The 18,554-nt window shown below is 39.0% G+C and overlaps 1 protein-coding gene across 6 annotated transcripts in view; it reads right to left on the minus strand.

The window, feature by feature from the left end:
- The window catches only part of LOC120854276 (nuclear body protein SP140-like protein), a 64,277-nt gene that overhangs the window by 21,336 nt on the left and 24,387 nt on the right, over positions 1 to 18,554 (minus strand). For 5 of the 6 annotated variants that reach the window (XM_040228154.1, XM_040228156.1, XM_040228157.1 and 2 more), the window contains 2 exons: positions 14,530 to 14,583; positions 1,190 to 1,237 (listed from right to left, as the gene is read on the minus strand). In XM_040228154.1, the coding sequence (XP_040084088.1) occupies positions 1,190 to 1,237; positions 14,530 to 14,583 (102 nt within the window). The remainder of the gene's footprint in view (positions 1 to 1,189; positions 1,238 to 14,529; positions 14,584 to 18,554) is intronic. The other variant, XM_040228155.1, reaches the window with a different exon arrangement.

The following is an 18,554-nucleotide window of genomic DNA, read 5'->3' on the forward strand; positions in this document are numbered from 1 at the left end:
TCCTTCTTTATAACTTAAAATGTAATGGGAGGATTTCTCCCATGAATTAGATACATATCTAGGTCTTTCTTTTATGGCAGGTTAGGTCCATAAACCTAATGTCACTTTATATCCCAATCCTCTGAAATCCTAAATACACACCTCTTGAAGCAGGATCTGAATTCCCAAGCTTGCCAGCCCCAGCTACCTATTACACGATCATTTTCTTCCTGCTGTTTTGAAGGAAGATTTATAGTCATATCATTGCTTTGAAGTTATACAGATGGAGAAAAAGCCTCAATTTTTCATTTTTTCTCCCTGTTTGAGGGCTCAACTGGGGCAACAAAGCAGGATTGCAATGGGCCCCCAGCGGGTCAGTTCCACCTTCCCGCCTTGCTTTCTGCTTTGATTCACTTCTCTTTCATGTGAGCTTTCTCTGTGGCTAGAATGTAACTTGCTCTAAAAGAAACCACAAATTGCTCAGGGAGAGGGCCTCTGTATACCCTTGGGTGAGGGTGCTGAGGTCTGATTCCTCTGAAGCAGGTGCTGAAAATCTTAGAAAGAATGTCAGTAGTGGGAACATTTTCTCTTGCCCTTCTGGCCAGTATTGAAGGGGATCCATTAAAGACCGATGTTGGGGCTTCTCTCTTGATGGGGAGGGTAGGCTGTGGACAGTCCTTCCAGAGTCAGTTCTATTAGAGTTGGGTGGGTGTAGGAGGCCATTCAAATTCACCTGCCACCCACCGATTTACAGAGGAGGAAATTGAGGCCAAAAAAATGAGTGACAAGCCAAAGTTATACAATTAAAGAAATTTTAGGAATTTCTTTGGTAACAGGTCCCGTTGCCACTCAGAGTCCCCTTTGGTGGCTAGCCTATGGCTCTCTATGTAGGCAAGAGACGAATGAGCTAAATACTGTGTGAGTCATACTCTTTAGATACATTTCTTCATATTTCCTTCCTCAAAAGTTATCACTATGGTGGGGGGAGGCCTGCTCAGGAGGCCTGGGGGTCTCTCACAGATCAATTGACTAATCAGTGAAGCGGTTGCTTGTCATGTTGTTGAAACTGAGCAGGAGCAGGAACTATCCTCACGTTTGTTACTGGCTCTATAGGTTAATTAAGAAAATTGATTGATCACTAAAAACATGAATTATAAAATAGAAATTTGCATTATTTTAGTTAAAAATGCATTAATCATTTATTTTTTACCTCTTTTTCTGCCTCTTTTCAAAGACTCAGTGCAGACTGTTTCTATCCCTGGGAGAAAGTAGAAAAATAACATAAATGTGTCTTTTTATAACATTATGTTGCAAATAGTGTTTTGCAAAAATGCCATTCAAATGTCACTTTTCAGGAGTCTGTCTAGTACATCAAGAAAAATGTCAAATACCTTGATAAGGAGTTAGGGGTTTTTTCTGCAAAGGGCCAGAGAAGAAAATATTTAAGGTGCTTTGGACCACAATTTCTTTTGTGATTACTCAGCTCTACTGTTTTATTGTGAAGGCATCCATAGACAATTCATAAGTGGTAAGATGTGGCTTTGGCTGTGTCCCACTAAAAATTTATTAATGAAACAGTTCATGGATTGAATTTGCCCTGTGGACCTTAGTTTGGGGAACCGTGGTCTAGACTTAGTTACAAAGATGATGCGAGATATATCCTGTATTTCTTTTACTAACATTTCCCAGTCATTCCAAATAAAATTGAAACCATGTCTTACACATTTCCCAAGTAACAAAGCAGCAATGTGAGCAGAGTAATGAAGTCAGACACCTGTCAAGTCTTTATTGTACGCCAGGAACGATCTTTAGAACCTGTCTCTATTGATGTACTTTATCCTTAGAGCAAATTTATCAAATAAGAACTAATACTATCCTCATCTTACAGATGAGAAAATTGCTGTGCACAGCTAAAAATACAAATTAAATAAAAGCACTGAAGATTTACTTTTATAAAGAGGCAGCGATTAAAGGCAGTAATAGTAGGTCTCAAGGAAAACGTTATGCTCAATTCTGTAGGTCAGATAACTGCCACAAAACCAAACTTGAAAGCTTTTTGATAAAAAATGGTGGCAAAAATGAGTAAGGACTGACAAAAAAAAAACAAAAAACAAACCAGTTCAATGGCCCAAAGAAGGGAAGCTTATAAAATTGATTGTTGTTTTTGTTGCTGTTTTTCCATCACTAGGTCGTGTCTGACTTTGTGACCTCATGGCCTGTAGCATGCCAGGCTCCTCGGTCCTCCACTATCTCCCAGAGTTTGCTCAAAATCATGTCCATTGAATCATTGATACTATCTAACCATCTCATCCTCTGCTGCCCCCTTCTCTTTTTGCCTTCACTGTAAAATTGATGCCTAAGTTCCTAAAGTTGTAGGTAAGGTTAGAGATAGCACAAAATGTTGACTTAGATATTTCAGAAAAATGTAGTATCTGATTCAATTGCTGATTGCATCCAAAAAGATCAGGTATGTCCATGTGCCATCATTCAGCAGTGTCTGAATGTTGAAGTCAGGGATGCTTTCTAGCTAAATGTCTGTGGCCATCATTCAATTCCCACGGCTAGAATCCTAGAGTACTAATTTGGTAATGCTGGTTCCAGGAGAAAACAGCTCATCTATGAAGCTGAGGTGGGCCTTGCTGGCCAGTTAGTCTCTTTATTATTATTTCACTTTACAGAGGAATAAACTCAGGCAGAAGAGGCAATGTGACAGACCCAGGTCCACAGGACTACCTCAAGGGGGTGGGACGTGGGGCAGGACAGGTTCATCACTTGTGAGTTACACAGTGTTTTATAGCTACAACTATTTCCAGCCTCAAAAGTTATCAGTTCAGCACTGCAGGAGCCCTTGGGCCTTGGGTTCTGGTTGCAGATTCCACCACTATGCTACTTGTTTGAAATATCATCTTTGTCTCCCTGTCATCTTTTAGAAGTTGACTAAATCTGGTATATTTCTCAATGGTTAGTAGCTACAGAAAGTAATTAGAGAAATAAGTCTATTAATAAAAGTGTAGAATAAAACATAAGAATTTAGATGTTTAGTTATTAAACATTTATTTATATATTTATTTCCTCTTGGTTTGCCTCTTTGAGGCTCTGTTACTCAGAATCTCAATTCTATGTCTTTCCCCTCTTTCTGAGAAAATAGAAAAATATAAAACAGGTGCTGCTAAAAAGTTGCATTGCATACAATAATACTTTTTAAAAATTCCATTTTACTGTAAATTGTCAAGATCCTACTGCATAAAGAAAAATAAATGCTCCATAGCCTTGCACTTACCAAGCATTTGATGGTTAACCTGGGATCCTAGATTTCATGTTGTTTACTCACAGTAATCCAAATACATTTATGTCTACATTTAAAAGAACTTAAGGCAAGTTTTATTTCTTGTATCTAAAGGAACACTTTGAGAATGATAATAATGAAAGCTGAAAATGAAGGAGAGTAAAAAAGCTGGCTTAAAACTCCACATTCAAAAAACTAAAATCATGGCACCCAGTCCCATTACTTCATGGCAAATAGATGCGGAAACAATGGAAACAGTGAGAGACTTTATTTTTTTGGGCTCCAAACTCACTGCAGATGGTGACTGCAGCCATGAAATTAAAAGATGCTTGCTCCTTGGAAGAAAAGCTATGACCAACCCAGATGGCATATTAAAAAGTAGAGACATTATTTTGCCAGCAAAGTTCCCTCTAGTCAAAGCTATGGTTTTTCCAGTAGTCATGTATATATGTGAGAGTTGGACTAGAAAAAAGAGCTGAGTCCCAGAGAATTGATACTTTTGAACTGTGGTGTTGAAGACTCTTTAGAGTCCCTTGGACAGCAAGGAGTTCAAACCACACAATCCTAAAGGAAATCAGTCCTGAATATTCATTGGAAGGACTGATGCTGAAGCTGAAACTCCCATACTTTGGCCACCTGATGCAAAGAGCTGACTCACTGGAAAAGACCCTGATTCTGGGAAAGACTGAAGGCAGGAGGAGAAGGAGGCAACAGAGGATGAGATGGTTGGATGGCATCACTGACTCAATGGACATGAGTTTGATCAAACTCCGAAAGTTGGTGATGGACAGGGAAGCCTGCTGTGCTGCAGTCCACGGGGTCACAAAGAGTTGGACGCGACTGAGCGACGAACTGAACAGTTGTTATATGCTTCTTATATGCTAGACACAAATTAAGACCCTTACATTTACTAATTTATCTTAGGGAGTTTTACTATACCCATTACCTATAATGAAACTGAAGCACCCTGAAATTTAAAAAATTAAGTTTAGCAATCCAGGTTTCCTTTGCTTGAGAGGCAGAATCAATGCAGTAATGCAAGAATTTGGATTATCTAGGGATATGTAACGGAGAAGGCGATGGCACCCCACTCCAGTACTCTTGCCTGGAAAATCCCATGGACGGAGGAGCCTGGTGGGCTGCAGTTCATGGGGTCGCTAAGAGTCGGACACAACTGAGCGACTTCCCTTTTACTTTTCACTTTCATTCATTGGAGAAGGAAATGGCAACCCACTCCAGTGTTCTTGCCTGGAGAATCCCAGGGATGGGGGGAGCCTAGTGGGCTGCCGTCTCTGGGGTCGCACAGAGTCAGACACAACTGAAGCGACTTAGCAGCAGCAGGGATATGTGATGGTGACCTACACAAATAATACATTGGCCATCATCTTAACCCTGAATGAAGGCTTTTGGGCTGAAAATATGAAAGAGACAAAAGAGCTTGTTCACATGGGTTTGGACAGAAAAAGATCTAAAGAATTAACCAAGAGAAATTGCCAAAGTAGAATTTGTAGAAATATAATTTCAAGTCACAGAAAATCTTAGGGTGAGAGATATCAAAAAAGGTTGATTGAAACCCTATCTCAGGTGAATAGGCTCTCAGATATAAGAGGTTGTGAGAGGAAAGATGAGGGGGCTTGTGCAGGTGAATTTCTTGAAGGCCGTGTTCAAACATTGATTCCCAAGGCAGGGCCATGGAATGTGCACCTCTCCTTCCTTCCTTCCTTCTTTTATTCTTTGTTTGCATTTCTCCCCTTCATTCTTTCCCCTTTTCTCTCTTCCTTCCTTTGTTCCTTTCTCTTTCTTGCACTGGACTACAGTTTGGGCCTGTTTAACCGTAGGTTCTTAGGCAAACGAAAAATATTTTCTCTTCCTGTTTTTCTCCGGCACTGCTTGATTCACCTTCCTTCAAACCTGTTGTGAAGTAAAGTCGCTCAGTCGTGTCCGACTCTTTGTGACCCCATGGACTGTAGCCTACCAGGTTCCTCCATCCATAGGATTTTCCGGGCAAGAGTACTGGAGTGGGTTGCCAGTTCCTTCTCCAGGAGATCTTCCTGACCCAGGGACTGAACCTGGGTCTCCTGCATTGTAGGCAAATGCTTTACCGTCTGAGCCACCAGGCAAACGTGCTAGGCCAAATAAATTAAAGATACAAAAGTAGTCTGGTTTAGCTTAAGAGTTCTCCTTACTGGGAGCTTTGGGGTTTAAGTCCAGGTAATAAGTGTTCTTTGTGAAGTTTCTCTCTCAATATACCACAGAAAGTAGAGTGGTTGTTCTTGGGTTTCCTATTCAAATAGACTATCTATTGGCACCAGAGACTTGCTATAGAAGTTCAGTGCTCCCCTCCCCTCAAGGCAAGTGAGGAAGCTTCCAAGATAATTAATCTGTGTCTCCAAGGGCTTAAGGGAGGCAGAGGTGTTTAAAGACTCAAACCTGGAAAGTTTAGAGAGGGGCCTAGAAAGTCTGAAGACCATGAAGAGGCATGAGCCTTCCCTGGGAAGGGAGAAGTTCAGTTAATTCTTGAGAGATACTGGGTCCAGGAGGACGTTTTGGATGAAAGAGGTGACCCTAGGAGGGGTGTGGACCTCCTGGAAGCTGGGAGACTAAGAAGGAAGTGGTAACCCATCAGTTGGATTTCCTGCGTCAGGGGAACTTCAGTTAAGAAATTCTCCTTGAAGGGGGAGGATCTCTGAAGAACCCAAAAATGTGACTCATACATCTGCCATTTCTGGGAGAAGTGAAGGGTTTATTGTTAGAGGGCCATTCCTGCTCTTGACTACTTCCTTCTCTCCATCCTCCCCAACTTGAATCAGCCAAAAGCAGTAGATACTGAATGGCATTAGAGAAGATGTGTCGATGGTCGAAGAGGCTGGTCTTACCTAATTTTCCCCCTACCTATTTTACAGTTTTAATACTATATCAGCTCAGTCTTTTTAATGTTGAGTGAGAAGGATTAACACTGCTGCTGAAAAGGATTAACACAACTCTGGGGCTTATTTAAGACTTCATCCTGTGGCATAGAAAGAACTGTTTAAGAGAACAGGTTTGATAAGGAAGGAAGTAGGAGAAGGAACATATGTGATCTGTGCTTAGACTTCTCATTCCAACTATTAAGTCAAATATGGCAGGGAGATTTCACAAAAACTCAGAGGACAAAATTCTTAGACCAGGTAAGTATAACCTGGGAAATAAATAAGATGATAAAGATAAGTATGGGAGGCTTCCCTGGTGGTGCAGTGGTTGAGAATAGGCCTGCCAATGCAGGAGACATGGGTTTGATCCCTGGTTGGGGAAGAAGATCCCACATGCTGTGGAATCACTAAGCCATGCATCAAAACTACTGAGCCTGTGCTCTAGAGCCTGGGAACTGAAGCTTCTGAGCCCACAAGCTGCAGCTACTGAAGCGTGCACAACCCACTCCAGTTTTCTTGGCTGGAGAATTCCATGGACAGAGGAGCATGGCAGGCTATAGTCCATGGGATCACAAAGAGACATGACTGAGTGACTAATACTACTACTATAGTTTAAAATATATTTAATATATAATAATAATAATATATTCAAATATATATATAGTATTAGAAATAATTAGAAGAAATTGAAAGGATTTCTTCCAAATGAAAGAAATGTATATCCAAATATGTTTTCAGCTCCAGAAGAAAAATCTTGTCATCTCTACAGTGCCAGGTAAACCCAGCAGCAGTGTTTTATATGATATGATTTTAAAGAATGACCAAAAGAAATAAAGTAGAGAAGAAAAATATTAGTAGAATGGGAAGGGGGCAGGAAAAAGAAGAGAGATGAAGAAGAGAATACAAGGAATGAGGTAGAAATGAAAATCACAGAACTCAGTTCAGAGAACGGGGTGTCACCTGTCTCTATGGCACCAACAGTGTGATGTGTGCTCTGAGTTTGGTTTACGTAATTGTGTGTATGTTGGGCATAGATCTGATGTGATACCAGGAGTCTGGCTTCTGGTTAATTGATTAAATTCTCTCTTGTCTGCTTCTCCTCATTCCATTGAGAGCTGTGTTCATCAGTTACAACAGACTTTTCTAACACTTTCTCCCTTATTTTCCACTCAACGCTAACTTGTCTCTGGCCACAAAGCTCTGGGTTGCATCCACATTCCAGCTTCTTTTATTGCCAAAGTGCCTCAGGAGACAACAAGGCCAGGCTTGAACCAACAAAGAGTCTGACTTTGCCTCTTTGAGGAAATCAGGGACTTGGGAGGAAAACGTGGAGAACAAGTAAGCAGATTGCTGTTTGTCACCCATAAATATTCCCTCTTTTCTTTCATAGGACGCTTGGCTGCCTGTAGCCTCCCCTTGCACTTAGCTCTGGCCATGTGACTAAGTGTGGGCCAATGGGATGTAAGCAGAATAGTCTGGGTCTTTCCATTAGAAGAAAAATGTGGGTGCTATCAACAGAAAGCAGTGAACAAATCCTTAGCATTCTTGAAGAAGAGAACCAAAGTAAGAGAAGACATAACTGAAGGTAAGTTCAAGAAAACATTTTCCGAAATTATTTTAAAAATTAAGTATACTTTGCGTAAGTACATGTATTTTCACTCTGTAGCAGAGATAATAGATTCCAGTCAACCCTGAAATATATTCCAGCAAACTTACTGGACTTTAAAGATAAAGAATTGAATGGGCAGCCTGGGCCCAAAGACCAAGTTATTTTCAAGGGAGAGGAATCTCTTTGGCTATAGAATTTTCTATAGCAACATTGAATGCCACAGAAGATTTTGGGAAAATCCTACAAGACAGTTCTAGAAGTAAAGAACAAGCAAATTATTTTCAGGTCTAAATAATAAAAGCAAGCACTTTTGAATAGGGATATTTTGGAAATATTGGTCCTATGAGTACGTATTGAGAAAACTGATAGAGGGTCCACTTTAGCAAACCAAGACAGGACTGAGACATTTTGGCAAGAAGATTAAAATAAAAGTGTAAATGAGGTGAAAGACCAGAGTGATAAGTGTATATGTCCTGAAAATATAGATATAATGTAATACCAAAAAAATTGCAGAGGAAGGCAGAAATACAAGTGGTAGAGCAAGGTCATTGTTTTACTGTTGGGAGTCAAGGGGTATTATTTGGATAAATAAAGGAAAAATATAAAGCACTTTTTATATATGAGAGGTAAAAAATAAAGGGAACGTGTGGCCTAAATTGGGTGGGAGAGGAAAGAGACTGGACAGAGAAATATAGGATACACGCTGATTTTGCAAATCTACCAGGTGGGAAATTAATGGGATCTGTCTTCAGAGAGGATCAAAGGTGCCATATAAAGGTAATTCTGAGAGTAATTACTACAACAAAAGAATAAACCTTTGTAAATATAAGTATATACTCCCAACCAAAGGAAATATGGGAAATGAACAAGAACTCAACCATTCATTTCTTTTAAAGGAAAGAAGTGGCTCATGTTTCTCCTACTCAGGAGAAATGTGGCAGGGCTAACTGCAAGACCAGTTGGGAGGGTTAGTCTCAGCTAAGCAATCCTATGCCCAGCTTTAACCACTACAACCGAAATGCAAACCTTCCTAAGTATCACAGGTACACACATGCACATAAAGGCATTGAAGACAGAATGCAGAGTGTTGACATTTTTAATATCCAAGACACTAGAACAAGATGAGTCATCAGTACAAATTAACATGGCAGAAACGAGTTCAAACATTTTGGTCCTAACAATAAAAGGACATGGACTTAACTCACTTATTTAAATAATATATTTTGTAATTAAATTACAAAGTAAATCTCACCTTTTAACCATATACAAAAGACTCAAATAAAAACACATTTTTAAACGCTGAAAATCAATGTACAGGCAAAGGTAATTTCAGCATACATCAACGAAAAGAAACCAGGGAATCCTGATATGATTATCAAACAAAGTATAATCCAGGACAAAATATTTTAAGCAAATAGAAATTACAGGAAATATCATAAGAGGTAAAAACACTCTACTAGTAGACAATCTTATTTTTTATAACCCTCAGTCCACAAATGATCAAGCGGACAAAATGAGAAGGGTATGAAAGACCCAAATAATACATTTTAACAAGGTTGATGTTACTGATACACATTCAACTTCATACCTAGAAAATGGAAATAGAGAATGTACATTTTCTCCCACCCTCTGTTAAACAACTCTTGAGTCAGAGAGTAAATATAAATCCAAATTGCAGGCTGTCTGGCAAGCAACAATAATAAAATATTGCCTATGAGAACCTATGTATTATTTAATTTAAAAAACTAATTCTAGAAAGAATGAAAATATGTATATATACAGCCAATCTTCATTACTCACATATTCCAAATTTGTGAAGTCACCCACTCTCTAAAATTTATTTGAAACTCCCAAGTCAGTTCTCATGGCATTTCCATGGTCATTCATGGTGGTGTGCAGAGCAGTGAAAAATTTGTGTTGCCAGACACACGTGTTCCCAGCAGAGGCTGAACAAGACAAAGCTCTGCCTCCTTGTTTCAGCTCATTTTGTAAACAAGCATCCTTTTGCCATCTACTTAATTCCATGTTGTTCTCATTTTTGTGCTTTTTGTTGGTAATTATGCTGCTTAAAATGGCCTCAAGCCTAGTGCTGAAGTGCTGTCTAGTGTTCTTAAGACTGTGACGTGTCTTATGGAGAAAACACGTGTGTTAGACGAACTCCAATCAGGCACGAGTTATAATGCTGTTGGATGTGAGTTCAACATTAATGAATCAACGTGTATAATAAATTAGGTGTCTTTAAACAGAAACACTCACGAAACAAAGATCTATGTTTATTGGTTTACAAAAATAGGACCAGAGGCTCACAGGAACCAAACCCTCTATTTCTTTTGGAAGCAAAGTTTTGCTATTAGCTACTTTGGGTTTGGGATGACTTCCTATAACCTCTATACCATGAATAATGAGAACTGGCTGTATTTGTATACATATGCACACACACAATGTATTTTCAGAGTCCATCCAATTTTTTCATTGTTTCTGATTTCAGATGTTATACTTATCTATATTTGGTTCTTTTTTTAAATATATATATAGTTTTGAAACATTTCTGTGAATGGATGTGGAGGAACTAGGGTAAAAAAGAGGAATCAAGCACATTATTTAATACTTTTGACTCAAGCAAACTGAGTAGAAATAATGCCATTTAGTGAGAGAAAGGTGGTGGATGACAGGTTTGGGAGTGAAATAAAGAAATGGGTTTCATGTGTCAAATTTGAGACTCCAAGTGGAAGTTTGGAGTCAGAAGTTGAACTTATGACTTGGCAGTTCAATAGAGGGATTAAAGGAGGTGAAATAAAATTGGTGGTCATTAACGTATGGATAGAATTTATAGCTACCAGACTGGATGAAATGTCTAGGGATGCTATCTCAGCTACACTCCAACATGTAGATACAGGAAGCCATGAAGGAACCATCACCACCAACAGTACCACAACTCTCAACTCTCTGATCAACCTTACCAACGAATGATCAGGAAGGAGCTATAAGCAAGTAGGAGATCGTGATACTTTAGCAGACAAGAGAGTGCATCAAATTCTCCCAGCTTACTCACCTGATCACAGCGATGCCGAGACCCACCAGGTGTTGGGAAGCAAGAAGCAACCAACAACCTCCCAGTCAGAAAGACCATGATCAGACCTCCCTCTGATAGGCCAACCAGCTTCATCCTCTTGACTGGAGAAACCAGCTTGTTAGAAAGAGATCCCTTCAGGTCTAAAGCCCAGGCTCCTGGGAGGAGGTCTGCCTCCCCATCCTCAATGCTCCCCACACCTGCTGCCTACTCCTGCCTCACCCATGAGGTCAGCAGAGCTGCTCACCTGTGGTCAATATGTATAGTCTTCTTGGGAGCATGTGGTGTAGAGGCATCCTTACCACCGCAATGAGATCTACAGAGAATCTTCCTTAGCCAACAACACTGATTACATCACCCGTACATGACAAAGAACCAACAATGAAAACTGACCAACCTTCTAATTTGTAGTTTCCTAACATTTCCTTATCCCTCCCTTTATTTCAACATTTTTTCCCCCAGATTTAAGTATACAATCATATACTTGGATTAAACTTTTCACAGACTGATAGAATGAGTCATTTAAATTACTCTTTCAACACATTCTTAGATGCATCAATATACAGAAGCTTAACTATTTCTAATGCAGAGTTTCTTCTCACCTGCCACATGGTGCTAGTACTTTTAACCTGGGCCAAGTATAGTTGGAGGCATAAATCACTCCAGGTATTTGGGGTATGGCATTGGCTTAATCTTGTGGAATTAGTCCTTCTTGGTTTCATCATGGTGGTAAAATATGGAGGTTCCCACCTTACATTTAGCACCTAAGTTTGCTAGATTGTGAGACTGTGTCAATATGTATATTTGTCACTGGGAACCTCTATTGTGACCGGACCCTGGGCTATGTTGCAAATGAGACGCTTGACTCTTTGCCTCTGGGTGAAACTCAGAATTTTTTTAAAAAGGGAAGCTCTGAGTTCACTTCTTTATTCTGTGGAAGTAGGGAATCATTATAAATTATCCTGCCACGTTCTACAGGATGAGCTATGGGAATTTTATCTACAGCCAACAGCAACTCGGTCTTTAGCATGAGTGCAAGCTTGGCCAAAGTCTTTCAAAATCTTGGAAGCCTTCTATACTTTTGTTTTTGGGGATACCCCAAATCTGGCTTTTCCTTCAGTTATGCTAAATTCCCATACAACACCAGTAATAATGCTCACTTTTGAAGTCTGTTTACATATCTTCACCCAAAATGAGTACCATGAGGAAAGACTGAGTTTCAGCAGCCATTAGTAGAGATGTGGTCTGATTTATTCAGGAAGGAGAAGTTGTAGAAAGGTTGAGAGTGTGAAATGGGTAAGTTGAGAGGTGTGGAAATGGGACGAGGCCCATAAGGATGAGGTCTGATAAATAGAAGGTGTATAAAGAAGGGTCCTCAGTATTTGGAGATCAAAGAACATTACAGAAAATATTTTGACAATGCTGGGAATAATAATTAACCTATAAGTAGTAAATACTTATAAATACTATATGAGAGAGCTGGTTTTAAAAAGGATGTTGTAAATATCCTCGCTTAAATCACTGAACAAATCATTTATGTTATATATTTAGGTGAAGACAAGAAAGGAAATCTGAACAGAAAAAAGATAAAGGATCTCAAACTAGCTCAGATTTAGCAACAAGATTGGAGACTGTAGTAGAAAAATCTATATTCATCATATTTTACTGTTTTTAGGTAAGATTCTTTCCAAATACTTTCTCTATTTCTGCCAACAAAATCCAACTCTATGGGTCTGTGTTTTGTATAAGGCTAACTAGTCAAATTCCAGAGACCAGATTTTTTTTAATGTAAGTCTTTGTACCTAACAAAGAATTACACAAAGAGAACAAGGGAAAGTCCTCTCAACCCATAGCTTTAGAAGGAGAGACAGAATTCTCCACCATAAAACTAACACAAAGAATTCATGGGAGAGATGTCCCAAGTAAAGCATATGAATGGAGGGGACATATGTATATCTATGGCCAATTCATATTGATGTATGGCATAAACATCATAATATTGTAATTATCCTCCAATTAAAATAAATAAATAAATTCAAAACAAGAATTGCCTTGACAGTGTTGAGAATTTTCATAAGAAGGTAAGACATGTCTGTTTGTAACCATTACCAATTTGTTCTGTTCTCTGTGATATAAATTTGCCTTGAAAGAGTTATTTGGAAGGGTCTTGTAATACTCTCCTCATTAGCAAGTATTGCCACTTATTACAAATTTCTTAAGAAACTTAATTCTGATTGGTTGTCTTGATCATTTGGAGGCCTGGCCCTAATATTTTAAGTGACAGGTGGATCCTTAAACTATTATATAGATGCTCCTAAGATTTTATATTAAATCAGAAAAAGGTCCCTGGCATTCTGATTTCCTCATATGCAAATAGGCAATAAAATGACCATAGATTTCCTACTTAAAAAGATTTCGAGAGGCTTATCTCATTTAAATTTATCCCAGCTCTTTTGTAATGGGAAAAAGATATTCATAGATGGAAACAAATGTGTACAGTATATAAATTTTTTTAAAGTGTAAGAAAATTCTTAGTGGAAGAACATTAAATAAGACATAAACAAATGGGTATGTCTCTGTTCTCCCTAAATCATTCTGCAAAATCAATGTATTTTTAATTAGAGTTTCCAAAGAACTTGGGAAGGAGATGGGGAGGGCATCTTCTTGAGCGAATTCTAGAATCCACCCCTAGCATCAGTCTGCTGCTACTTCTGAGCTCTCCCTTTTCTCCTGCAATGTTTTCATAAAAGAAAAACTACTATTCAGACAAGTAAAGGTGCTGTGTGATCAAAGTGCCTATATACAAATAGGCAAAACTCATGGGATTTTGATGAAAATAATAAAAATTATCAGGTACTTCAAATATTCTAGAATCAAATACAGAGCAATATTTTTTAAAAAATCTAGAAATGGCTATTATAAATATGATAGGAAACCAAAGAACTAGAGAGAAAAAGGCTAACAAATTTGACCTCCTAAAAATTTATAACTTCTTTAAGACAAAATATTCCGTTAACAAACCTAAAAGAAAAACAACAAATGGGACAAAATATTAGGAGCATATAGGACCAAGATTTAGTGTGCATGTATCTGATACAAAGATCTCTGTAGTTATGCAGTATAGTAAGAAAAAGAAAAAGATCACAACAGGAAACACTGACCGAGCATTCTATGACAAAGCATTCTATGAAGAAGGAAAACAAATGGAAAATACTCAACCACACTAAAAATGAAAAGAGTGCATGTTAAAGCATCCTTTAAAAAAGGCTTTTTGTAGTTCAACTTAAAATGTATTTTAATTTTCTAGATATGATATAATTTTTAAGAAAGTATGCATAGAATTACTCTATTTAGATAAATAAAACTGTATTATAAAAGGTGTTAACACATGCATAGAAAAATTGTGGAAATGTATATGTTAATATTTACAAGAAACATTTTAAAGTAAGAATAAAAAGCAAGATATTCACATGAAGATACGAGCATTTTGAAAAATAATTACTTTAAAAGGCATTAATCTTTTTCTTATTAAATGTATAGAAAATATAATAAACTTCATGATGATGTATGGCAAAACCAATACAATATTGTAAAGTAATTAACCTCCAATTAAAATAAATTAAAAAAATTGTTCATTTGTAACATGAAAATCGAGTAAATTCTTATATAGTCTTACTTCTTTTCCCACCGTGTTTTCCCAAAGTAGAATTGCTTCCAATATCCGTGGAATCTAGAAAGTAACAGGTGGTGGTCAGAAACTTTAAAAAACTGTAAACCTGAAAAATCTCTTCACTACTTATGTGCATCAATTTCCTCATTTATGAAATAGGGATAGCAACAGGTATGCCACTCAGGCTTTACATTTTTTATGAAGATTAAACAAGATTTTATTTGCAAAAGCTAATGAGAAATCACTATATAAATCAGTCATGTTAGAAGGCCTCCTCCAAAACTATCTAATGAGTTTACAAATAGTTGTCTGAGGTCTTTTTTTTTCTGATAGCGTAAAGGATTGTTTGTCTTTTGAGGTTTTTCCAAAGTTGTGACAAAATGACGCTATTATCTTCCAGCAGAAGAACACATTTATTTCTTTGCCCCATGATATTGTCGATTTCACCAGTGTATTTCAACTATATCATACAGGTATAATCAGTTGGACCCATTCTGTTAAATAGAATTCTTTCCTCCCTGCAGTTCCCCAAAGGGTCAGGTCAAGTAAGTGCAGAGAATAAGGTTGTGACGGGGACTGAGTGCACTCCCTGTCAAAGTGTGTTTAGACTCAAGTGCATCAGGAGTGGGAGCTCTGATTTCAGACTCGACAGCCTGCAGCCCAGGGTCCTGTGACCTCCACCTTCTGTAACTGGTCCACCCTCTGTTGGGAGCTGCTTGAATTTCTCCTTGAACATTGATCACCTTCCACAGCTGCTCCTGGGTCTGGGGTATCTATTCAACCACCTCTACCCTGACCTTGGGTGGCCTTATCCATCCTATCGATGCTTGGTGACTTTCAGTCATTGCTTCTCGGCCTCTTGGAACACTTTTTGAAGAATGCATGACACAGGAGCACTTCTAAGCCCTTGGAGCTCTGCTCCTAAGTTATGGCTTGTAAAGAAATTTTCACTTACACCTCTTCCCCTCCTCTTTCCCTGACTCCTACATCACAGGGTGACTCTGCCTCTGACATCTCTTTCTCTTGTTGCTGCTCCTCACTTTCCTTGTCCCTTCCTTTTAATCTGTTTTTACTCTTCACCCAAAATACGCATTTTTATTTTTCTATTTTTTTCTTTATATACTTCTCCAATCCACTCATTGATGACATTTTTACATACATTTGTACTTTTATGTGACATTATTCTTTTCCAAAAATACTGTTTGTTACATCTATATGTATTCAGTTCAGTTCAGTTCAGTCACTCAGTCACGTCCGACCCTTTGCGACCCCATGAATTGCAGCACGCCAGGCTTCCCTGTCCATCACTCAAACTCACATCCATTGAGTCAGTGATGCCATCCAGCCATCTCATCCTCTGTCGTCCCCTTCTCCTCCTGCCTCCAATCCCTCCCAGTATCAGAGTCTTTTCCCATGAGTCAACTCTTCGTATGAGGTGGCCAAAGTACTGGAGTTTCAGCTTTAGCATCAGTCCTTCCAAAGAACACCCAGGACTGATCTCCTTTAGAGTGGACTGGTTGGATCTCCTTGCAGTCCAAGGGACTCTCAAGAGTCTTCTCCAACACCACAGTTCAAAAGCATCAATTCCTCGGCGCTCAGCTTTCTTCACAGTCCAACTCTCACATCCATACATGACCACTGGAAAAACCATAACCTTGACTAGATGGACCTTTGTTGACAAAGTAACGTCTCTGCTTTTGAATATGCTATCTAGGTTGATCATAACTTTCCTTCCAAGGAGTAAGCATCTTTTAATTTCATAGCTGCAGTCACCATCTGCAGTGATTTTGGAGCCCCCAAAATAAAGTCTGCCACTCTTTCCCCATCTATTTGCCATGAAGTGATGGGACCAGATGCCATGATCTTTGTTTTCTCAATGTTGAGCTTTAAGCCAATTTTTTCACTCTCCTCTTTCACTTTCATCAAGAGGCTTTTTAGTTCCTCTATACACATATTCAATTATTAAAGTAACTTTAGTAGATATTCTCATATAAATACTGTAATAAATGAATTTTTGCCAGACAAATTTCCAAATGTTGAAACACAGAAGGTAGACTTTTTTTTTTCCTATTCATTCAACAAGGTTGCTGAGCATCTCTCACATGTCAGGTGCTGAGGTGAATGATGGTGACGATGCAGGCCAGAAGACTACTGACCCATCAGTGCTTATCAATCTTATGAGCAACTAGGGAACTGATGCATAAAGACGGATGCACATTGAAACACGGAGACTGTTAAGACACACTGTACAGTCTACTCTGCGGCTGCAGAAGGCAGGAAGAAATAGCCTGGTTTGAAATGAGGGACCTTTCCTAGCAGAAGAATCATAGAAGGAGGTAAACAGATTAGGGAGAAAGGTGACTAAGATGACAGCCCCAAATGGATGGAAGTGCACATACAAAAGTCTGGATTCAGCAAATGCAGGAAACCAAGAAGAGTTCAGTGGGTCTGAACACCGAGTGAGACAAGGAGAGGCAATGATGAGGCTGGAGAAAGATGCAGGGGCCTCAGGTAGGGAGTTTGGAAGTCACTCAAAGAAGAATTAATTTATTCCAAAGGAAAATTAAAGGACATTCGGCTATTACATAGAGCAGCGTGAACACATTCACATTTTTGAAAGATCAGCTTAGCTAAATCACTTAGACTGTGTTTGGTGGGAACAATGTCAGAAGAAGGAGAATAAACAGGAGCCTGTAGAACTAGATCAAGTGAGAAGTGATACAGACATGGACAAGGGTACCGACATGGAGATGGAAACAAGTGGACAGGCTGGAGACATTTAAAAGGAATAACTGATAGAGTTAGGTGACAGATTGTGGTTGTCTAGTTGCTAAGTCATGTCTGATTGTTTTGTGACCCCCATGGACTGTAGCCCACCAGCCTCGTCTGTCGATGGGATTTCCCAGGCAAGAATACTGGAGTGGGTTGCCATTTCCTTCTCCAGGGGATTTTCTCAACCCAGAGATAGAACCTGCATCTCCTGCCCTGGCAAGCGAATTCTTTATCTCTGAGCCACTAAGGAAGCTCAGGTGACAGATGGGTTATGTCAATTGAGATGTCTCTGTCATGGATGACTGAGAAGTTCAGGTTGAGAGAATGAGTCAGTTAGTAAGTGTTTTAGAGATAGAGAACACTGGAGGAGCAGATTCTGGTTTTCAGGGGAAAGATGATGTGCTCAGTTATGAAAGTGTTGCGTTTGAAGGTCTTTGAGAGATATCTAAGTGGAGAAGTCTAAAACCTTAGGACCTTGGCCAGGTCTTTCTGATATTTGTATAACTGAGTTTGAAAGCACAGAAGACAGAGTCAGGCTGGGCTGGAAATGTGGGTTTAGGAACAATTTGACTGTAGATGGTTTTGAAGCTGTAAGAGTGCATGAAACTCCATTGGCAAAGTCTCTTATGAACTGGGTGAGTTACAGAAGCCATTTTGATACCTGGGGACACCTTACCCTAAAAACTCACTGCCATTGTGAACAATGTTGCTTTGGTCTCATAAGCATCTCAGATCCACAACTTCTCCATTTCTCTCCTCTCTTTCTTTTGCACTGCCCCACTTCTCTCTCTACCATTTTCCCCCTCATCTTTTAACCATTTATCTCTCTGTTCATTTCAGTTCAGTCACTCAGTCATGTCTGACTCTTTGTGACCCCATGGACTGCAGCACACCAGGCTTGCCTGGTTGCTATCACCAACTCCTGGAGCTTACTCAGACGCATGCCCATTGAGTCAGTGATGCCATCCAACCATCTCTCTGTGTCTCATCTTTATTCCCTCCACTGATTACTTCCTGTATGTATCTCATTCCATCTGGTTTTCTATGCTTCTGTCTCTGGAGCTAGTGTAATTATTGAAGTGATCTTCTCTATACTGTCTCATCCCTTTCTAATTTTTCTTTTCTTTCAATTTTACCTTGATCTTTTAGCTTTAAGATATTACAGTCTTTGCATTTATCTATTTTTTTCTTCAGTGATATTTAGCTTCATCTCACAGTTTATCACTTTCATTGTCACCATTCACTTCTTCTTTTGACAC

This window comes from Oryx dammah, unplaced genomic scaffold (assembly GCF_014754425.2).
Source record: "Oryx dammah isolate SB20612 unplaced genomic scaffold, SCBI_Odam_1.1 HiC_scaffold_27, whole genome shotgun sequence".
In the NCBI taxonomy this organism is placed as follows: Eukaryota; Metazoa; Chordata; class Mammalia; order Artiodactyla; family Bovidae; genus Oryx; species Oryx dammah.